General features: G+C 40.5%; 1 protein-coding gene and 2 non-coding genes across 3 annotated transcripts; 1 reads left to right on the top strand and 2 right to left on the bottom strand.

Moving 5' to 3' along the window:
• Positions 1 to 363: 363 nt before the first annotated feature.
• Positions 364 to 19,542, bottom strand: spag17 (sperm associated antigen 17; the record flags this gene model as incomplete). Its single annotated transcript, XM_069672717.1, is given in 48 exon segments — positions 364 to 425; positions 738 to 885; positions 1,093 to 1,153; positions 1,405 to 1,583; positions 1,866 to 2,002; positions 2,436 to 2,500; positions 2,648 to 2,687; positions 2,895 to 3,017; positions 3,098 to 3,201; positions 3,412 to 3,462; positions 3,588 to 3,675; positions 4,797 to 4,839; positions 4,990 to 5,103; positions 5,283 to 5,468; positions 5,576 to 5,709; positions 5,907 to 6,037; positions 6,876 to 7,012; positions 7,302 to 7,487; positions 7,574 to 7,878; positions 8,057 to 8,201; positions 8,314 to 8,468; positions 8,920 to 9,034; positions 9,195 to 9,358; positions 9,536 to 9,638; positions 9,769 to 9,926; positions 10,123 to 10,227; positions 10,383 to 10,514; positions 10,712 to 10,826; positions 10,920 to 11,180; positions 11,535 to 11,608; positions 11,698 to 11,807; positions 12,907 to 13,061; positions 13,406 to 13,522; positions 13,634 to 13,671; positions 13,750 to 13,962; positions 14,109 to 14,259; positions 14,406 to 14,510; positions 15,310 to 15,501; positions 15,621 to 15,739; positions 15,852 to 15,927; positions 16,516 to 16,662; positions 16,849 to 17,030; positions 17,128 to 17,334; positions 17,529 to 17,676; positions 17,847 to 17,975; positions 18,156 to 18,212; positions 18,597 to 18,737; positions 19,435 to 19,542. Coding segments are annotated over 48 exon segments (6,216 nt in total), but the record flags the coding sequence as incomplete, so codon positions are not given.
• trnag-gcc (transfer RNA glycine (anticodon GCC)) lies at positions 15,157 to 15,227 on the bottom strand. Its single transcript has one exon. It is a non-coding gene; the product is annotated as a tRNA-Gly (tRNA).
• trnam-cau (transfer RNA methionine (anticodon CAU)) lies at positions 16,202 to 16,273 on the top strand. The gene has a single exon. It is a non-coding gene; the product is annotated as a tRNA-Met (tRNA).
• Positions 19,543 to 24,016: the final 4,474 nt, after the last annotated feature.

Here is a 24,016-nt window from a genome sequence, read left to right as displayed (position 1 = left end):
ATATCCATATGAAACACATACAACACACAAGAAAGATTACAATTCACTTGAAACACTTATGTCAGTGTAGATAACGATTTTATTTGACAGGAAAAAATACAAAAATGTGTTAATATTTCATTTTAGTTGAAAGAAAAAAAGAATTGATAATAGATGATGTGTTTTGTGTTTTCCTCACACACTAATCATGTCCTGAAATGTTCAAACAAAAACTGTATTAGCAATTGTGACCACTTTTCATCAACATTTCTGTTTCTTTATTAGGACAATATACTGACCCATGCTTGCTGGAGGCTTGTTCAGGTGGGAACTGGGCTGCACACGATCCCGTCCAACTGGTAAGCTGGAAGATAGCTGACGTACCTTGGAGCCTCTCTTGTTGTGGTCCTTGAGCCAAATCTTGTATAACCTCTCAGGAAGGATGGGTGAAATAATATAAGGACCATCACTGTATGTTTCCACCTGGCCTGCATTTCCGACTGCATTGTGTCTTCAGTTACACATCAATTAACTGTGTCCTTCCTGTGAGAAATCCCATTATCTTTAGTCTGCTGCCAGTTGTTAAATAGTCTCAATCTATACCTATACTCGAACACAAGGCTGGAAAATTTGCATTCTGCTAATTTGATTCATATTCAAGTAACTAATGATAAATAAATGATTAATTTAATGGCTTCAAAAAACTAGCAACATTTTCCTTCACAAGTCAATGCTTTCTTGAGGTGTTCAAAGGATATTAGCAACGACAGGCAGGTAGAGAATATCCGTCTCAGTGTGGATGATAACATCCTGGGAGATGTGTTTCTTTGGCTCTACCTCTCCTGCTTGGAGCGCACACATGGCAAACAGCTGAACCTGCAGTTCGACATGCAAACCTGCAGCCACCTAGAACAGACGTACATTACAATACACATGTAGTTTTTACTTCTTAACACCACAACCAGCATGGGGAAGATGAAAACCTTTCCTAACTAAGATAACATATTCTTTAGAAATATCAATTATACTTGCATTTATGATTCAAATAGAAGAGAGGAATGCTGAATGAATTCAAAATAAAGATCTAATTATAACAAAAAGCAGAAAACGTACAGGTCCAGGATTGTAGATGACCCTCAGGCCTGTAGCAGGAGGAGGCTGGGTCACATGGAACCTTGCAGAGAGAAAGATAAAAAAAATAACACAAAAAGTTCCAGGTCAGAGTTTTCCCTTTGGACTTGAAGGTTACCCACAAAACGCCTGCATCTACCCACAGCATTGTATTCTTTCTGTCACCTTAGAGGATGTTTGAAACCAATTGTGAAGCTGCAACTAAACTGTTTTGTCATTATTTCCTGGTTTATCTAATTATTAAGCCTGTTTATCTATGTATTCATACCATTTATCTACAACCTGGTGTCTTACCTGCAGGTGTCAACACCCACATTCTTCATCACCACAGTAATGGCGGAGGAGGTGCCCTCCTGCAGTGTTCCAAAGTCAACGCTGGAGGGGAGGACCTGGAATCCCCTCGCTATGACATTTGGATCGGTCAGAGAAATGGTACGACACTTCCTCCTGACTGGCTCTTCCACGGACAGGAACTGGAGCAGGAGTCACAGCGTACATTATTTCAATTTTTGGTACATATAGTGGCTGAAAGAGCGAGACGTTATCTCTAAGGTATCATTACCTCTGATTAGAAAAATATGATCTATTAATTGCAAAATAATTTACATTTGACACAATATACATGTTTACATAATTGCCATAAAATTATCCAGTGCATTCACTGAACACTGTATATTTGCATAAGCATTCAGTTTTGTCAGAGATATTAATATGAAACAATATGTAGCCAAAAAGTCCTGTACACTATTGTCTACCTGTTGGTTTGGTACGCTGCAGGGTTTCGAGCTGAGGATGGAGGTTGGTAGCCTGACTTTAGTCCTCCTAGGCTTTCCAGTCACATCAACCTGGACTGACTTACATTGCCCAGATGAGCCCCTCAGACTGCTTTCACCTGGCATGGACACATAAACACACAACGACATGGTCATCCATCCATTCATGCAGCTGAAATTGCTTTCTCCACCTGACCCTCAAAATATACAGTCTGGAAATATGCTGTAAGCATCATCACCAATACCTTCAAATGGAACAGAAAATTAGGTTTTACTAGTACTGTAGTTGTGTGACCATGCAATGAAAACTCTGGACGAATTTACGAACTAACGCTTGATACGGCTTTAAACATAATTCATTTTATTCCCCTTAAACTGCAATATTCAGTGTCATTCCTGATTTATTGTCATGTTCTTCCACCTCATGCTTGCTTATATGTATATAGCAGTTAGAGGTTAATTCTGTCAGACACTGGCATTTGACACATTATTGGTGAGGTCACTGATTTGGTAATTTGTTTGATATAAAACAGCAGAAGATCAGGAACGAACCAGCAGTCTGAGGCTTGGGGTTGGTGGGCATCTTTTTAAGCATTCTGCCACTTCCTGCTGCATGACTGAGAGACACACAGGGACAGGTCAAACTTTGTCACAACTGCAATTGTTAACATGATTTAGACAAGCAAATTATGAAACACAAATAAACAGATGTCTTTTTTGTGATACACAAAAAATATATCAGAAATGCACATCCACTTCTTTACCTTGCAGACTGGGAGGGTGTTGGGTTTAAGGGTCGTGGGGCTGCAGTCACAAAAACAAAGTATAGTATATTATACATCTGCATGTCATGATACCAACAGTTAATGGTTTTTATGAACTGCTTTAAAATATTGCTTTGTTTTCAGTTAATTTAATAATCAGTGCACTGTGCAGTTCCTAACAGGTCAACATTTAAAATGTATTTAATTCAAGCAGCTTCTATTAAATACTGATAGTATCATAACGTACTGGTTTCTTGTGGGGCGTCTCTCAGGAAGGCCTCAGCGCTGTGTGACTTGGGGAATGGAGGGAGCTCCAAGGATAGACCCCTTATGTCTGGTCTTTGGTGCTGTAGCAAAACAAGCAACATAGCTGTGTCTCTGGCTGTGCATTGTGACTTTTCTACATAAAGTAAGACAAGTAAATGGATTTTACCTACTGTTGAAGTGGACACATTCATACCTGGAATAATGGATCATTTTCTGGGTGGAAAAAAGGAACGATCTTCTTCTTCCTCAGAGCTTCTCTATACGCCTGCTCCTCGGACATCTCCTCTCTGACGCAAATGTGCATGCAGAGAAAATCACTGATAAGTTCATAGCAACCAGAGTAAATAAAATACACTAGAAGCAATGGTAGTTGTACTGTAGTAGATGCTATAGTTATGTTTAACATAATTCCCTTGAAAGGAGGAGCACAGCCATAGAAACATAGAAAATCTTCACACAGTATGACAAAATAGTGTGGGAATTAAACAGACATTTACCTGTGCTGTGCAAGTCTTTTAGTCCAATTTGACTCTGTTCCACTCGTGAAACTAGATTTAACAGGAGGTTTACACAGGGAAGGTGTAAGCGGATTTAAGATCATATTTATACAGTTCAAAACATTTGAACACAACAACATTTGAATACACAGAACTGCCATTTTAATCTTTTTAACCTGTCATTCCCAATCGTGGCTGTGTCTTCTGAAACATCCGACTCAGTTTGGGCTCCCACTCCTTGGCTGTACAGATTGGCTAAGTCCACTGTGGACACACAAAGAGGGAATTATATAAGATATTAATTAAATACAGTACTTCATTGCATGTTTGTTCAGTCTCTTATACATAATTTCTCACAAAATTGTGGTGTTGTGACAACAGCCTCATCAAACCCTCTAATGCACCATCATTGTAGTTTAACTATGGTTTTCAGGGCCTATTTTATGCACAATTTTTGTCACATAAAAAGTGACAGGAAAAGGTTACTGATAAAAATGTAACCACAGAATTGCAAATGTAACCTTTTTTTATTTTTATTTTATAATGCAAAGCCAGTGACAACAAACAAAGCAAATCACTAACAAAAGGTGCAATACAAATACAACATGTAAAGAGAGTAAATAAGACAGCACATAATAATAATAATAATAATTATAATTATTATATTAATAATAACAATTTACCATAATAATAATTCACCATTAGAGGGAGATTGGGAGGGACAAAAGAAGAAAAAAATAAATAAACAAATAAATAAAAACCAAAGAAAAAAAAAACATGTAAATGTAACCTTGATGTCAACAGACTTTTAATAGAATATATATAGATCTAACAAAGATTAAAGGGCCAGTTTGCCAATTTTCTATCTCAGTTCTATCATGCTATTATGGGGAGCTAATGCCATTATGGTAGGAAAAAAATGCAGTTTCGCTCTGTGCCTTTGGAGGACGCTATCCGCTTCTCCAATGGGCCCCGGAAAACCTCCGGCAGACGACGTAAAACGCGTCATCTGGCGGAGGCCAGGGAGCTTGCTGAACAACACTTCCTCAATCTAGGACGCCCGCCTCCGATGTCATGTCTCGCTTATGATTGTCAGGTTTGAAATGTAGACTGCAGACCTGAAGATTTTTTAGACGTTCCACCGGTATATTCTCATCGTATTTCGGAATCTGTACTGCTCCGAGTCGTTGCCTGCAGCAAAACGGTAGTATTTCACTCCAGCGTCTCTCGCCGGGCCGTTCCTTTTAGAAGGAGGGGCGCAATGCACGCTGGGTGTTGTAGCAATGTAGAATGGGCGAAACCATGAGCTGTTTGAACAACTTTCTCCACAGCTAAGGCTATTTCCAGGGGCAAATTGCTCCTTTAACTGTAAAAAAGACACCTACCTGAAGACCTCTTGTGACCTGCATTCTCTTCTTCTGCAAATGACTACAAAATACATAACATGTTAACATTTAACTTTAACTAAAGACAAGTTGAAATATATCTATTGTGCTTTATGCTGCTTTATGTGTGTGTGTTTTGGTAAGCGTGTGTGTGTACAGTTTGTCAAGTGTGTGGTTATGCATGTGTGCTGACCAGGACCAGGCTGAGCAGATCACTGGCATGACCCCTCTCCTCCTCAGTGCGAGGATCTTTAACGTTCATCTCCTCCGATCGCTGCTTCCTCTCCATCAAACTCTCGATGTATTCCTGCAGTCGAAGACACATTTCAACATTTGGATCCTGCTAAACACATAATTTCCTCCAACACCAAGTATCACCCCTAATCCACTCTAAACCAATCAGAGGTAACGAGGCCACTGTATCAGGTTTAGCTACTCATTTTAGTACATTTTGACAGCTAGCGATATGATCTCTGTGTGTTTCACCTTTAGTCGTGCGTCCACAGTATTTTTGAGAGGTGTTGTAAAAGGTCGGTGCTGCAACAGTTCTCTCATCTCCAGGACTTTAGGGCAGCTTCTGACAGGTGGATGCTGTGCTGCAGAACCAGATCTCTCTTTCAGAGTCAAACCTCGTCCCATGTCAGTGCCAAAGGGAGGCCCTGAACTCTTTGTCTTGAATCCAGAGAAAAATGAAAGAGGAATGTGTCAGTGTTTGGCCCTGAGTGTGCTGTTTGTCTGGTTGCACAGGGTATGTACAATATGTGTATATGAACCTGTACCTCTGTTCTCGGGAAGTCATGCCAGGTGCGGTTTTTGAGGTTGGGAGGGGTGATGTCAGGGTTCTGTTTCCCGAGCAACCACTGGGACCACACACTTTGGTGGCTGGGCTTTAGGATGGTAATGCCGAACTCACCTGAAACAGTCACAAGCATGTCTTTTTCTACCTTTACTTCTCTTTTTATAGATAACAGTAAGAGCAAAGTGCACTGGTAAAAACGTCATGCTTTTAACCAAAGTCTGGCTAGATCAATAATGAAACTGTTGTAATTGAAACTGCAATTCTAGTAGATCAGAATTATGTTTCTTGATTTCGAAGATCCATAAGTGCACCTTGTGTGTCTGGCAGTGGTTCCTTCAGCAGTGCTATGGTAGGGTCAGAGTACGCCTGGTAAAGTAGTTCCTCTACAGTTTGAGAGCTCAGTAGTTCAGTACCAGAGCCATCTGCATGCACCACAAACAGCCTGGGACACAATAACATGCTGTTAAAACACATGATGTTGAAATGCTGTCTAATTAATGTTTTTTTTAAATTTCGTTCTTTTCTTGACTCGTATTTACAAAAAGGAAAAGACAGCTCAGAACATTTTACAGTAGTGTGTGGATTCCCTTTTCTGTATTAAAGAAAAACAAATATCAAGGACTACATTGCGTCAGTTGTTATTTTAAATTCTGATTGTCTGTTAAGATGTTTAAAGAGAAAGGGCTTTAATAAAGTGTAACATGACTCTAAAATTCGGTGTATAAGATGCACTTTTAATACTTTTTCTCATCTAAAAAGTGGGCTGCGTCCTATATACCAGTGCGACCAATATACCAGTATAAAATGCAGAGAGAGTTATGTTATTGTTTTACAGTATTTTACCCAGATGATGGCGCTATCGGGTTATTACGTCACATCTCTGCATTGAACTGTTTTCCGATCGAAGACACTACAACGTCTCCTATCTGAAGAAGTACGTCTCCTATTTACTAAGCGAGGAAAACTAACTTGATGTTGCCAACGTTTCATATCACCATTGCAGCCGTCATGATCGCCATTGCAGCCGCCACCCTCAAGACAATCAATGTTACCGTAGGCTGCCAGCTACCGCTAGCTACGGCACCAGTAGCTAGCAGGATTGCAAACTCGACATGACGAAAAAAAACAGATGGTAAAAAAAAAGAAAATAAACTGAAATACTGTTAAAATAACTTATATAAACGTTTGTATTAATACATTGCTTTAGAAAGCCTCCTTCCTTCTGGGATACCCCCAAAAACAGACAGCTTATATTGTGGATTTTACAGTATGTTGTTTACCTGGGACAGCGTTCTCTGTGTTTGACATAAATTCTGTCCATTTCTCTTTCCTCCTCTTTCTCTGGCTCCTCATCCTGTTTCAGTGTGCTTGGAGCTGGGCTGAAGTTCAACACAGATAATTGCCCATCTTCTAACACCTGCAACACACACAAAGCAGATTTTTCTAAATTTACATAACAGACAGTCTCTACATCTCTCTCTGACCTTGAATTAAGTTCACATATGCTTTATCATTTTCTACACTGTGCTGTCATATAAATAGTAAGTTTAGTTTACAGTGTCTGATGTGTCTGTCCTCTAGAAATCCCTTTAGTTTCTTGAAACAGATTCTTAGACTTCAAGGATTCTCTGTCTGTCTGTAAATTCAAACAGTTTTCCCGTACATACTTGCATGATGATCCATCTTCTATAATTCCCATAACTGACCTGAAAGTGATTCCCATCATGGTCTGTAACCTCACATGCCACTTTGTCCGTGTGACTCATGGTGTAGCTTCCTGGTTGGTTTGTGGGAGTGCCACCGTTTGGACTGGGTGTTACAAGTGTGTCAGACGAGTATACACACTTTCCATCACTTTGGATCTGCAGGATCCCCATACTTGATGGGAACACCTTGGATGCACAAGCAAAAATACATACACATGCATACATATAGTAGACAAATAGATGCTTAAAATCACTGGTTGTATATAACTCACCTGATAGGCTCCTTGGTTGTTTCCAGTGATGATAGTTCCATCGGCCAAAAAGACATGAGCCGTGTGTCGTTCGGGGTACATCACCACCGTGGCACAGCCCTCCTTCTCCACCAACACCACCCGCTCTTTGCCGGACAAACTCCCTCTATCGCTCTCACATGCACTCCCTTTACCATTCTCCTCTACAAACACGCTCTCCTCAACATTGTCATACGCACTTCTTTCTTGTTCACTGCTCACATGCTCACACTCCTCTCCATTACATTCAGATGGTGATTGAAGGGTCCCACTCTCAGGCTGCTCCCCTGGAAAGTGAACAGATGCAGGAACTCAGGTTAAATAAAAAAATACGTTTGATTTGAAGTTTAAGTGGCAGTTTTTAAGTGTGTGTGTGCTTGTCTGCTGTTTTTTATCATGTATGGTTATGTCTGTATACCTGTAGAGCCATGTATTTAGTGTGAGCATGATCTGTATGCTGCTCACCTGTGTGCAGTAGTAGGTGTTGCGACATGTTTGTTGGTAGGTTTTGGTAGAGACTACTGATCCTGGTTCCATCTGCATGTTCAACACTTAATGAGCCGTCAGGGTTGTGGACAGAAACCACCAGATCCTCTCGGCTCAGGATCACCTGACACAAAAACACAGAATAACAAGCTTTTTCGGACTTTAACTTAAAATATCACATGTACATCAAAATAACAACAAATAACACTATCTAATATATGATAATGCTCTCTTACCTCATTGGTGATGGGGTCTGTAGCCTTGAAGGCGAGAAGAGGTGTGGTTGGTAAGTGTTTATGTGTTGTCCCCACAGTGTGGATGCGAGCTCCAGATGGGGTCGTAGTTAACCAACAGCCTCTCTGAGCGCCAGCCTCCGTCTCTGAGCCCTTTTCTGTTAGGTCACACACACACACAAGACATATAAGACAGTATGCGACAATTTGTAAATGTAAGCGCCCTCACAGCAGGAAGCCCATCATGTTCATTAGAAGGTGGGAGAAACTGTAGCCTTTTTTACAATGCGGTTCCACCACAGCACCCTAATGAAGCGGCATTGCGGAAGCAAAATGTGTGAGAGGTGTAAACAAACAGCGCATGCTACACACACATGGCTGTTCCACCATGCCGGCTCCACTGTTTACACAGACGCCTGTCTGTGTTTCAACTCTGTTGCGCCTCTGTTACTACCTCCGATGCCGGCTCAGAGGTGGAACGACTTCACTATTCTGCCTCCATGCATTTTACATTGAAGACGAGGTGTAACAAACGCGTAATAATCCAGCCTTGAACTGCCAGTGTATAAGGGGCTTGTGTTTTTCATTCACTTGTGGCAGCATTCGTACCTTTATTTTGGTCCGCAGTTTCCTGAGAGGTGTTTTCCTCCTCAACGTCAGAGTCAGGAACCCAAACTGGACCAGAATCCTGGCTGAAACTAACTGTGCTGTCTGCAAACAGAACCTGCAGAGCACATGTAATTAGTGTCCTTGTGTGTGACAAAAACATCTTGATGGTTGATCAAATCTTGATGGTTCAGCGTTGCCCGTACAACATCAACAAATCAGTTGACAAATAAGATGTATCTACGACTATATGGCTCGATATTTTGTGTGCAAAGTACCTCTGTGGAGCCGTCTCTCATGTATCGGATCACAGCTCCCTGGCTGGTGACGATGCGGGAGAGCTCTTTGGAAAGGGACGGGTCTTGAATCTGCCCTGCCACTCCACTACCATGTAGGGGAAAGCCCAGTTTCACCAACATACCCTGCTCCTCTGAGGACACTCCTGGAGGCACAAACACACAAACTCATAATAAATCTATGAGAAATTTGTATATATCTTGAGTTACTAATGGGTATATGCTGTAGTATTTATGTAAATTTATGCTCAGATTTTAAAGAGGAACATTAATTTTACACAAAGTTCTTCCTGTCTGCAGCCTGACGTTCGTGCATCACTGACCTTGTGTGTCCTCTCTCAGAAACTGCAGCAGCAGGCCATTAGGAAGAGACAGGCTGAGACTGTTGAATGGAGTTGATGTCAATGCTGGCTGACCATCACACACCTTCGACAACACAGAGTCATACACAAAAGTGAACACATGTATATGATATGAACAATACACCAAAAGAGTGTTATTCACTTCTACATAGGTAGCATAAGAGCATGTTCACATGCAATCTTTTAAGGAGAACCTGGGAGTCTGGAGGTCTGGTGTTGCCGGCTGGGCTGTGTGTCTTGGAATGAGCAGAATCCACGTCTGTCCCCTTTGAAGGATGGGTGGAGGCGGAGAGAGGGCTGGGGATGAGGGTGAAGGTCTCTGGGGCCCCTTCGGCTGTTTCCTGGGCCCTCACTGAAACATCACAGGAACAAGGTTAATACTGCCTGCACTGTGAGGAAATTGTATTTAAGCCCAACATAATAATAAGATTACTTGGACCACTGTGATTACAAACAATTCAATAAACACGTTCAACCGTTTTCCACTTTAAATAAAGTATATTATACAACTTAACACTCCACAAAGGCTTAAAATTAATAAGTAACACCTATATATTCTCCAGTTGGACCATAGAAACTGTAAGAGAGGTGGATTCCATTGTCTAAAACTGCTGAGAGGGAGCCCTGCTTCACTCCTTTCTTCTCCACAGCCTCTGACTCTGAAAGGACAAGCACACACACAGAAACACACAGAGGTCACATTAGCGTCCTAATAATATCAACCACTACATTACATTCCTTTTTTTTAAAGGGTGAATAAATGAAAAAGTAAGGGTACAAAACTCTGTAGGATAATCAGCATCTTTACCTTTAAAATCTGTTTTGACATTGGTTTCTTGGGGCTGAGCTGCAGATTTTGCTGGATCAACAACTACTTGGTTGATGTGTGTGCAGAAATGATGCCCATCCTTCTTCACAGTCACTTTCATCAGGCTGGAACCTGGAGGCAAAATGGTACAAAATGCAGGGCTTGATGTGGAAAAGCACCTGCCAGTATCACTTGGTAATAGTGAGGAATAGCACTATGCTTTTCACCACCTTACTACAATGACTTTCTGAATTACACAGAAAATAAATGTTCTCACTTACATGTGGGGGAGTTGGAATAAGATTTTGTCTCTCAATTTTGTCTCATACCTTCAACATAGCTGATATCCTCCACAGTGATTTGTCCTCCATCTGACGGGAAAAGATACTGGAGACGACCTGATACATGGATCAACTTTCCATCCATACTGTAGCCTGTGAAACCCTACAAACCACACATACACAGTAAACACAAAATGACATACATCCTGAAAATAGCATATATTATCGTATATGAGTTATGTGTGTGTGCCCTCACATTAAATGACTCCTCTGTCGGATGCGGTTTTCTGTCTTCCTCCACAGGGGGCGCTGTGGTAGTAACAGACTCTCTGGGAGTCTTTGCAGAGCTGTTTGCTGTGTCTGCTCTGCTCTTCTTGCCGCTAGACAAAGCTTTACTTTTCTTGTTGTCTGTTGACTTTGCCTCCTCCCTCTGCTGCTTGCCTCTTGATGTATTATCCTTTTTTGATTTCTTGGCCAGCTCCTCTTCTTTTAGCCGCTCCTGCTCCAACTTCCAAGCCTGTACCAACATGCAGACAGTAAGACAAACTGCATTAATTGAACGGCCATTATTACACATATATCTTTGCTCACTAAATTGAATTGCCATATTAACTGTTTTTGGAAAACATACATATTGCATGCATGTATTAGTTTGTTCTATAAACCATGCTTTGATATGAGATTCTGTAACTACTACTGTAATGCTTGTGAATTCACACACACACTCTGTGAGTAAACTGAATCCCTACGTCAGGATAGACTAGACATTTATTAAGCTGTGTAAGGTGATTACTGTAAAGCATCCGAGGAGTGTGTGCAATACTGATGAAACACTGTGAAAGTGGATGTTAATGTGTTCGTTGGTACTGACTTTAAGGGAATCTTTTCTGATGACCGGCTCCACCGTGTCCTCCTCCTCCTCTGCAGAATCTATAGTCTTTTCATCTAATCCAGGGAAAAAAACAAACATAAATGTGTGTTTAGCAGTGAGTTAAGTCTCATTGCTAAAGCTTTGGGTTGACAAGCTCTGGTACCTTTTGGAGACTCAGCAGGGCTCAGATTTCTGAGCTGCATTTCCTCCCTCTTTAATTCCTCCTCTTTTGTCCAGTCCGAAATGGTGTCTGCTACATGCTCCAGGTACTTCCTTTCAAAAAGATAAAAATGTAGTTTTTAAGAGAATGTAATAATGCGAACACAAACTATTTAATCCCCCCCAGGTAATAAAGGCTGGAGAATGATAAAAAGAAAAAGTCAACCTCAGTTTGCTTCCACTGAGAAGGTTCATACCATAGGGCCTTTCCCAAACCACTCCCTACACCTTCTCCCTACACACTTCCACTCTGTTTGCGCACTCGCGTGGAGTGCCGTCCAAAACCTCTGAGTGTGGAGTGGGAGTGGGTTGTTAAACCCTCCACCAGCGAGTCTACACCGATGCGCACTTACTGACCAGGTGCAACGCTGTGTTATGATCGTCATGAGATGAGAGGCGTAAAATAAAGTTCCGCGTTATCACCGGTACAAATGAGAACTGCTTTAATTAGGATAAACATGAAATAACATACTGACCTGAAGTGTTTTATATCAACAGGGACGGCTGTAAAAACTCATTTTCATTAACATGTTAAAAAAATATTTTTAGGCTACAAATACAAAAAGCCACCAAGAAAGCTCGAGATTAAGTTTATTTCCTCATAATGTGGAGTCATTTTAATGACTCTGCCTCACTGGTATTTACGTAGCTTTTCTTATTTGTATGACATGAAACCATGGTTAAACATATTTCTTGCCTCCGCTGGAGTGAGGGGAGTTTGTCTCAAAGCTCTGCGCTGCATTAATCCCCCTCACCTAAACGAAGGGTGCTCCATTCAACTGTGAGTTCACTCCGCAATTGAGTGGGAGTGGGGAGGGTCCGGTTTGGGAAAGGCCCAGAGACTGTATAAAATGATGGACGACATGACGGCTCCCTGAAAGCGAAGCCAAAACATTTCGAGCATCCGCTGCTGACTGGCTGCAGTATAGGTCATAAAGCCACCTCCTCCATGTTAAAAGATGAGACATGAGTCAAACTATAAAATCAAAATACAAAATAATAATGAGAGCAGATGGAGACGCATCGTCCATCTATATATACAGTCATTGGTTCATACTGAGAAAGAGGCTTATGTTTTGCTTTCTCACATAACAAAAAGTGTTACTATAATGTCCTGAATAACCTCCCTGAAAATGTCAACTTGCATACTGACCTAAATTTGACATCCGTGTGAAGGGTTACATCCCAGAACTCCTTGCACTGCTGATAAGGGCTCATTAGATTGTGACAAAAAATGTACAGGATGTTGTTCAGACTTCCTCTAAGGGTGTCCAGACAGCGGTATTCTTCTGAGGCCAACTGGAGGACCTTCAAAGGGAGGAAAATCATAACATTTAAAATTGATTGTGGTCTCTTTTTTAAAAAAGTTATGTTTTTAGCTGAAATATGATTTTTAAAGTGTTTGTCTGCTATTTTTATTAATGTATAACACATGTTGTTTGTTCAATAATAAAGTCCTGCAGTCCTCGAGTCATACTGCTTTTTAATTATCAGCTAAGAGAGCTAAGCTTTTAATATGACGTGACCTTATATGCATTATCCAGTAGTTATGGTGGTTTAAAACACATTATGTTTTAACACAACTAACACTCAGCAGGTACAACTGTTTACTTATGCTCACACTGAATTAAGTGTTAAATGTGACAGGTCACCTGTGGGAAGATGGAGGCCTTGTGGTGTTCGGTATAGTGCCAGTCAAACAGAGATCTCAGCCTACAGCTCTGAATGTCCGATAAGTCCAGCTGGCTGCACACTCTCCCACTGTTTTGCTTCAGAAAAACAGCATGCAACATTATTGAGAGGAAAATCAGAACTAATACACATTGGTCTTTTATTAGCATGCAGAAATGTGAGCAGCTACAATAAAAAAGAAATAATACCTCTGTGTTAGCAGGATTTTCAGTGAGAAATGTTGGACCTAAAAAAAAGAGATGTCACAGTGAAGTTAGGTAAGCCAAAGTCACAACATCACAGTAACAAAATTAAGCGAACAGACCTTTATTTCGTAAGTGATTGAGCTGCTGTTTGGCAAAGGATAGCGGGTCATCCCAGGGGATTATTGTAGTTGTCTGTTGCTGTGCTGGTTCCAGGGCTCCCAGAGGTCCAGGAGCATTCAGAAGAACACCCCTCTGGTCCACACTGGTCAGTGGCATACTCTCAAACACACTTTGATGGATCAAGCGCTCCACCTCCGACCATGACACAACATCTGCGAGATAATAATAATCCTTTAAGCTGAGAAATCACAAGGAACATAAAAACAAGTTGCCAAAACCTCTGAGATAGAGCTACAAGTTAACTATCAACAGCTTTGGATGTATACTGAGCTGAGGCGACAGGTAACTGGTGTCTGACCATCTGTGCAGTAGTGTTGTAGCTGCTGTTTGATTGCTATCCAGCAGGGGGTGCCGTTTTTCTGCTGAGCTACAGAGTGGATCAGCTCCCACACTGGAGACAGCCTCATCATGGACGACTCCACCTCTGCTGGATCATAACCATGAACCACCTGAAAGGGGCACACATGATTGTAACCACACAGGACACAAACACATCTCAAGTTTAGAGCCAGGATTACATAAACTATACGGTTTATTCCTTTGTTTCATTCATGCACGCTGGGACTACTCATGGATGATTAAAAATAATACTTACAGTGATGTCCCTCAAGCGCAGTGCCCTCTCATCATGGTGTCTGATAATCTGAGTGTGCTCAGACTTCTTCTTGCTCTCCTCTCCTCCAAATGTCTCCAATAGCTTCTAACAAAGGACACAAAGTGGAATAAAACAGCAACACATTAGTGAATAGTCCTTTGATCATTCATGAAATTACACATTTAAAAAAATGTTTTTATCAACTATAGTCATTGTTTTTATGTTTGTAACACTTCCCCCACAGCATGAATCTGCTGTGCAAGTGACCTGCTCTTTGCTGTGACTATAGCACCATCTACTGGGCGTACATTGTATGTAGCTACGGCTGAGCTATGCCCTTACATTAAAGCGGTTTTAACCATAACACAGGAATGTTTCCCACCATAAACAATATAATCGTATCTACAAGCACTGTAAGTTAAGGGTTTTTTTTCACACAAAAAGGTTTGTTTAATAAATGTAACGAAAGACCATTTCTCTCTCTGCTCAGGAAGGCAAGGCAATTCACCCTCCCCCTGCCACAACGCGCATGAGCCCACTCTAATCTGTGTGGGCTTCAGCGAGGGAAGTCTCAACATGACACTAGAGCAGGCGGGGATTAGCTGTCTGCTTTGAAAAGCCTGTGACAAGCCCTGCATTCAGAATGAAACAAAGGAATAAACCGTATAGTTTATGTAATCCTGGCTCTAAACTTTGGGTCAGAGATGTGTTTGTGTCCTGTGTGTGGTGAGGGGAAATATAAGATTTGTGCTGCATTGGCCGGGAATCGAACCCGGGCCTCCCGCGTGGCAGGCGAGAATTCTACCACTGAACCACCAATGCTGCAGATGTGAAAACCCCTGCAACAAAACATTTTGAGATTTGAATCAATGAATCAATGACTGTTTTTGTATGGACACTATACCTTCTTATCTTCCTCAGTTTGTGCTGAAAGCAGAAAGCTTAACAGTAGTTCCTTCTCCTCTTCTGTGCGTAACAGAGGCAGGAAGCTGTGAAGCATGAAGCTGGCCAGCTGAGGGTCTAACCCGGGACCATTGTGAGGTTTGGGCTCCTCAGACACAAGGGACGGGGCGGACGGCTCTGTTGAAATCACCACCTAAACACACAAATTAAAAGATTTGGAAACATCCACCAGAGCAGGACTATACTACACACGTTTCTATATTTAAAGATCTTTATAAGCCTTAACACTAATCAACGAACACATTTGCGCACCTGTTCAAGCATACAGTGCAAGATTAGAGGCACAGAGCAGGCTTCAGGGGGAACCAGGTCAACTAGGTTGTTATAATATCGCATGTCCACATCTGTAGAGAGAGGAGGCTGCTCTTTCTCTGTCCGCAAAGAAGACAGGGCAGAAAGGAAAAGACATTTAAGCATGCGTTTTTTTAAATCAAACACACAGATGTATGTAAAAGGCAGGTCTATTAAATAGAAAGGTCCTACCCTTGTCTTTTAAGTTTTCCTCTCTCACTGCTTTCTTCTTTGAAAGGGGAGTCATGGGAAGAGTGGATGGAACAACCTGGCACACACAAACACAATGCAAATATTCAGCCACTTACACACTGTTCACTGGGCAAGTTCTTACTATTCTCTATATGTTATATAGCATATGTTGTAGGATAATCATATTCCATGCTTTATAAAATGGATACACCTTCTTGTGAGATTAGGCAACAGTGTGACGAAAATGAACTAGAAAGGATTCTATGCTTATTTTACGACCTGCAACAATGTTCAGACGCCAGCCTCCTTCAACGTATAGAATGTATGTTAGAGTGCACAAAGGAATGTGCAGCAGAGTGGCGCAGCGGAAGCGTGCTGGGCCCATAACCCAGAGGTCGATGGATCGAAACCATCCTCTGCTAGGAGTACATTTTTACAAGAAGGCTGAACACTGATTCTGCTTTTGCTTTCTGATTTGATAAAACAGGACTTCTTTTAAATAAATACAAATACAACATGTATTCTTACCTTAAATCTAATGTAATAAAAAAGTAGAACATTTATAGAGAAAACGTGTAGATTAAACAATAAAGAAAGTAATCTTTAATTGCTGCCTGTTGGTAGTTATCCTGGTTGACGTGCATGTATGTATGTATATGTATACCTCTGCAGGCTCTGGATTCAATCCAACAACAGCGGGTATACTGATCAGTTTCATGTTGTCCACGTAATGCTGATGTTGCCTCCGCCAGTCCAGACAGTCATAGATGAGATTGGCCACACCCTCAAATATTTGGCTTCCCATCTCAAGCTGAACACACAGATAAGAATTCAAACTCAATTTCAGTCAAAGGCAACTTAAAGAGACACTTAGAAAAACAGAGAAGTGGTTTTAGAATGAGAAAAAGATGAGCAAAATGAACAAACAGCAAAGGAACAAATAACAACAAATGTCATTTTAAACAAGAAAATCGTAGATCTGTCAGGCTGAACACACCTCTGACTCAGGGTCCTGAGTGTAAAAGGGAGGGACCCCATTTGGGACAGTGTAGTTGAGCTGAACCACATCATGGAGCTTGGACTCCGGTGGCCCGCTGTCCAAAACCTCTCTCAGACCTGACCAGAATAGATCCAACTTCCTGGCCTGCACAGCCAGCTCTACCCCTCCATGAACCTCTTCTTCTGCCACACACACAGGAAATGATGATGTAATGCAGATAACAACTTACATACCTATTATAGAGTTTGATGTCATTTATTATCTCAAGCACTTTACCTGGGTCTGGAGAAGCTCTGAGACTCTGCTCCTCGCCCTCACGTGTGTGTTGTTCCTGCTGCCTCTCAGAGGTTCGTGCATGCTCCGAACCCAGTTTGATGACGTTGGCTACATGTACACCTATGGCATCAAGTGCCCCAATCAGGCGGGGCTGGTTAAAGCCCAGCACCAGGATGTAATGTTGAGGACCATCCTCCGGTTCATCATCTAAGGCCAAACACAAAACAAAGAGTAAATGAGTCCATTTCAGTGTTTAGCTTCTTTATCTCCCTGGTACATAAACACATACACACAACCATTCTATACAGAAAAGGAGGTGGCAGTGTAAAAAAATGTCTTGTTTTTTGCCCTCACAGTAATTTCTCACAATCTAAATTTATGATCTCCAAATGGATTTTTACCTATAAATGTAGGTGGATCAACATCATCCCTGCGTTTCAGCTTGGTTTTCTTCTCCTTAGAAGGTCCCACAGGTGAGAGAGGACTCTTTCCCTTTTTGTCAGAGGCTTTGGCAGAAAGTGGACGAGCCTTTGGGTTTTCCTCCTCAGCCTTGAACAGACGGAGACAAGAATGAAAGAAAAAATCCTCAGAGAAATTCTATAAACTTTTTTCATCTCCAAGTCACACCGCAGGCTGCGTTTTATTGATTGAAATTCATTTGGTCACCTATTTCTCTAATGCCATAATAAATATAGTCCTATATAAGATCAAAAACGTACCTTCTCTGCTTCTCTCCTCTGCTGATCAGTGGCTTTGATCTGAAGCAGCTGGAACTTCACTATTTTTGCCATCAGGTCACAGGGAATCTCCTCTCCTGCATCCAGCAGCACCTTAGCTGCCACAGTAACCTGCACAAGACACATGCAAGCACAAAGACAGCTACACAAAGTTGATATTAAATAATACAGAGAGTTTCTCACAGACAATCAGAAGTCATTGATACACTAACACAACATATGAGCACTCATTTCCCCTCTTCTGTACAGTAGGGTATCAATTTACTCCTCTGAAAAACATCCAAAGCCTACCTTATAAAATGCAGGGGCATCAGGTTTTCTGGCTTTGAGATTCCCTAGTTCTTGGATCTATAATAACGACAGACAGGATAATGTTGTATGAATAGAAACAAATACGTAGCAATACGTAGCAAAAAAAATGAAGATATTTAGATGAGACTAAAGTCTAAATGTGTAAGTGACTAAAATATATACGTTCACAAATTTAGAACTAATTATTGTAGATTTAATAAAATGTGACATTTATTCAGTTGATCACTTTATACAATATTTAAAAATGTGAACGCTTAAACCATAAACACACAAGATGTTAGGGTAAATACAAGTTAATGACAATGTGCAAAGTTCTGGAGTACTGCACTGTCCCAGAACAAAAATAAAACAATAATAAGAGTTGGACAAAAATACAAGAGACACTATTATCAAAAACAACTCGAATCAAACCAACAATACCTTTGCAAGTGTGCTGTCCCAGGTCAACAAGCTGAAAAGTTTGCGTTGTGGTTTCAGTGCAGCGAGGGCCAAAGCCTGGACCAGCTCCTCGTCCCCTGGACTTCTTCCAACCACAAATGACACACACGCCTGCCACGATTCCTGGAAAGGATATTAACATGCATGCTAATACACGTAAGCCATCCAAGTCAACAACAACTACATCCAATTTATTCCCATTTCCATAACTGTTAATTGACAACTGGATTAACGCTGACTAAACAACGCAGCAGGGATTTCTAATCTTAATTATACTCGCAGAAGAACTGTTTAATATGGCAGCGAAAGAAAGTTGCAACGCCACATCTTAATCTGTAAAGTTTTACTGGAGGCAAGTGAATCACGATAACAAACATAATAAATAACAATGACTTCCTCTCTGGAACTCTTGCCTTCAAAATAATTTCATGTTGCAAATGTTTTAACACGTGTTCTAATTACGGTGAAAAATGGCGCAGGAAGTATGTTAAGCAACATGTTTTCACTCAACTATCCAGATAAAGTTGTAGGAATTTAGTAATTTTTAGTAAGTTCGCTCGGTAACACCTCATATAAATTTGCACTTTCTTCCGGTCACCGGAAGTGAAAAGTGAAAATCTCGCGCGCACACAGGCAATATCGCACACCGTTGCTAGCTAAACTGGCAACAGTTAGCTGTAAGATGTTGGCTAACTATAACGACTATGTCGTGGCCACTTCATAACACTCTACAACTTTCTCTTTGTGTGATAAAAAAAAATACTATTTTGACGACATTTATTTACTTAAACAATAGAAAACTATAAATGAGATAACAAACCTCTTCGAGCTGGGCTTTGGTGAGACCAGCCTCCCAGTTCTCGTTGATAACTGCGGCTCCAACACTCGACCTCCTGGCTGAGCCCTTTTTAGCAGCCTTTGGTGCCATTTACACTTAATGTTATTATCTACACAAAAATAACACAAAGCAACGAAAATAGCCTTAAAGCTGTCAAGGCAGAATCTAATTTGTTGAAAACTCTTAGTTTATCATGACTTTGCCTGCCAGCGTCAGTTGGTGCTTGTGTTGCCCATGGCAACCGCAACGACACCAGTGTCAAACATACTGTGATACATGACACTTCCGGTACACTTTACAAAAGCATGATGGGGCACACAATTCAAATGTTGTTATCATTCCTTTCTTCCACTAGATGGCAGTGGGATCTCTGTGCTTTGAGACCTCCAAACTCAATGCCCAAAAGATGAATTCTGAAATAATGTTACTCACTTAGAAAATATATCACTTATAAGACCAACGTTGCAATTTTTTTGTACAAAAACGTAAACATCCATATACATATACAAGTGAAAGTTGTACATAGTGTATTTATTTTTAATATTATTATTGTTTTGTATTGTCTTTTTTTCTAGCATTTTTTTTTACATCACTGTTTTTTACTGTTTTCCTTTACTTTACTGAGCTGTTGTAACAGTTAAATTTCCCCCAATGGGGGGATCAATAAAGTCTATCTTATCTTATCTTATCTTATCTTAATAAACATTGTAATATTAATAATTGTCTATAACAAAATAGTATACAGCGGAGCAAAATTGTCTCTAAATTGTCTGTAAAATAAATAAATGTATAAAACATATGCTTCATGTCAGTGACACAAAAGTATTGAGCCCAGAACTGTCAATATAATGAGGATGGATGGGTAAAAAAATGTCATTAAAATATGAAGACATAGTTGTAGTATTTCAAATATAGACTTTGATCTCTACTGAGCACTATACTCTCCTCAGTCTAAGTAGTAAATTGTGGCTAAATGAACATGACTTTTTGTTGTATCAATTGGATTTGGAAATGCAAATAACTTAATGAATGTTGATTCAAATAGGCAAGCTTATTGATTGTTCTTTCGGTGAAATATTGTGTCAACAACCGATGGGAAGAAAATGAAGGAAAATAAGTGAATGAAAATAAATAAATGAATACGAATGAACATTAGAGAGAGAGAGAGAGATGCTTGTAGGTGAGGTGGAAGTTAGAAAGCAAATCTTGTTTCTAGGCTACATCAGCAGATCCCACACAAAAAGAGAAAGCGGCAACACGTAGCTGCTTCATTCACATACTCCTGCAGCAGTGCCAAAGCATCTACCAGCAGCATATACACTAGTGTCAGCAGTGTTCATATGTTTACAGAAACCACACTTATTACTTCACATTTTGCCAGAATGGCTGTGTGAATCTGTGATATCCTCACCCATAGATATCATCTCTATATTTTCTCTTGATCGGGTGCTATGGGGTTGCTCAATTTTATAATGATGATGTTCTAAAAATGTTATTAGTATGTATGTTTGTATTACCATGAATGTGCCAATTCCCAAAGTTTAATTTTCCACTAAGGCTACATATCCTTGAAACACATACACACGTGCACACAAAAAAATGTGCTGCCAGCTTGGTGACAGTTAGAATCTACATAAGTGGTGCCCAGTGCCCAGTGGTGTAATTTAACAAACTTAACTTAACTTCCACTTTGATCCAACTTTTGAGTTTTTTCTTTTACTTAAAATACAGCTTTAAATGAATGGACACTGCAAGGTTAAAAACTGAGGGTGGCAGTAATGTATGCCAAGTGGTGTAAAAACCGCAACGAAGGAAGAAGAAGAGAAAAAAAACTTGTGATACTTAACTATGAGGAACTTTTGGTTTGTGTTGATTTCGGCTTCCCCTGTGGACAAAGCCGTACCTTTTATCTCTTTGCTGATTTTGTCCTGTACATGCTGAAGTGGTATTTTTTAACATAAATATCTCATCCTGCTTTCTTTAACAATCATATGTATCACTCACTTTAAATTTTTGCCCTGGAAAATATAAACAAAGGCCGCCTGCAGTCAATCACTTCCTGTGACGTCTACCCTCCGCCAGCAGTTTCAGGCATTAAGAATAACTATATAGAAATAATCAGTGTTGTCACTGATGGTCTGGTTTGTTTTTGTAGCTCATAAAGAGTAATCAGAATACATTTCAGTCTGTTTCATAACCAGCGAAAGTAAGTACAGTAAAGATCAGACACTCTAAGACTTTTACTAGAGAAATATCAGAATAGCTTTCACGTATAACAAAGTTATTTTCTGGTATGAATTCTGTACTTTTACTCAAGATTGTCTTTCAGGTGGCCTACTTCATCCACCACTATGTGTGTCTGTTGACATAAACATGTCTCTGCATAGAAAAGGTCACAAGTAAGCCACAGACAGGGCCTGTAGACAAGCAGCAAATAAGATGTGGTAATGTATTCCAGCCTCAGATTTTGAGATCACACTACTGGCCAAGCTCTCCCCTCCTCTCGTTTTCATTGGGCCAGAGTCCGCTATGGCGCCACATTAACAAGTTTTTCACATCCGGACGGACTGACCTTGAGTGACCTTGGGCAAGACACTGAACCCCAAATTGCTCCCGGTGCAGACACATGCACAGATAGGTCCCAAGGGGGGGTTGAGCCCTTGTGCTCCCAGAGTTGAAAAGTGTCCTTAATTAAAAGAAAAAGTTGTTTTTTTTAGCTAGTTAGCTTGTTTTCCCTCCATTATCCTAGCTGCTTTAGGCTTTGTCTCCTCTGGTTCCCTCTGCTCCTCTCTCTCTGCCTCCACCTCTGTTACAGTTCCACATTAATGTCCCTCAGGGCGGTGAAGTATAAAATACTGCCTCAGAAATATTAATTATTATAAGTTCCATACTATTTGACTGTTAATAACACTTTGTTATATGTTCAAATTGTAGGTCAAACCAGCTGATCCCTGATCCAAATTATGATCCATCTATGAGTGAGAAGTCTTCAGACCACCACTGAGAGAGGAGAGGAGTGATATTTATTGTTTTTGCTAGATTAGAAAAAAAAACTTTTGAAATGCTCTTTTGTTGAAGGGAGGTCGGATCGATCATTTCTGAAGCAGGAAATCTGAACCCTGAACGGCTTTCGTGACACAACGTCAAGGGAACTCAAGTTGAATTTTGATCTAAAACGGATTGTTAGCTGAACTTACTGCAGAGGTCCTATTATAGACATTTATAAGAAGGTAAATTGTAAGTCGTCAGGATGTCATTACAGCGTATAATGTTTTGCCTGTTTTTGCTCTCCACACAAACTGTTTTTCCTGCATACGCTGCAGCCTGCTGACACATGAGTGATCAATAATACTCGGACTACATGCAAAGTACAAACGTAAACCAGAAGACTTGCCATGCCTTAAATCCACGTCACTGCTCTACATTTCTATAAATAGAGACTATCTAGTAATAGACACGAGGCACGAGGTCATGTTTAAAAAACAGGGTTTAATTTCATCTTCAGTACAACCCGTGAGAACTGGGTTGAGAGAGAGAAAATAAAGAAAGAATATGTCTCATGTCTTTTCAATCTAAGCCCCTAGCTATACACTATTATAGCATCTTAAACCAACAATAGTACAGAATATTGTTTACAATAAAATCGGTAGCGCTATTTAAATAAATTGCTCAATTATTAAAGCTCCTGTGAGGAGTTTTTCACTGGTTATGAAACAGACTGAAATTAATTCTGATTACTCTATATGACCTACAAAAGCAAAGCAGACCATCAGCAACAAGATTGATTATTTCTATACAGTTTTTTTGAATGCCTGAAACCGCTGGTGGGGGGGTAGGTTTAAGATGAAGCGATTAACTGCATGCCGCCTTTACATTTTCCACTTAAGCATGTACAGGACAAAATCAACTAGAGATTAGAGGTACAGCTTTGTCCACAGGGGGTGCCAAAATCAACACAAACCAAAAGTTCCTCACAACAGCTTTAAGCAATTTATTATTATTATTGCTAATTGAATATGTGTGTATAATTAAGTCTTGAATGAAGCTTGAGAGCTCATCTTCAGTGGCGCTTTGCTTAAGGTGCGATGATTAACTGTGATGAGCAGAACACACAATAGGCCCTAATACATTCTGCCTCAATGATAACAGTCAGGAACCAAAAATAGAAAGATGGGCAAACAGAAAACAGAATGACAATGAGAGGCAGTTACAACATAGCTGGTATATTAAAGCGAGCAGTTGCATTTTCTTTTTATGATTGGTCTGAAATGTGGACTAACCGTTAACTTTTCTGTGTGGATGCAGTATTAGACAGATGTGTGTTATATTACCTGTTGAGATTGGCATCCCCTCCTCTCTCAGCCCCAAAAATTAGCTGCTGACAGTGTTTGAACCTAAAGTGTCATTTTTCTTTCAAACTAATAATCTCAGTTTCGTTCTCTTTGGCGGCACCTATGGCGACAAAACGGTAATGTGGAAGAACACTTCCGAGATATCCAGACAGTGTCGCATGTGTGACGTCCACGGTTGGCTCTGGTTGTAAATCTTGATTTTCCTCGCTGAC

The sequence above is a fragment of the Semicossyphus pulcher genome, unplaced genomic scaffold (assembly GCF_022749685.1).
Source record: "Semicossyphus pulcher isolate SPU_LCO1_2020_fin unplaced genomic scaffold, fSemPul1.0.p SCAF_21, whole genome shotgun sequence".
NCBI classification, from domain to species: Eukaryota; Metazoa; Chordata; class Actinopteri; order Labriformes; family Labridae; genus Semicossyphus; species Semicossyphus pulcher.
The sequence above is the reverse complement of the archived record's forward strand: the minus strand, read 5'-3'. Positions and strand labels throughout refer to the sequence as shown.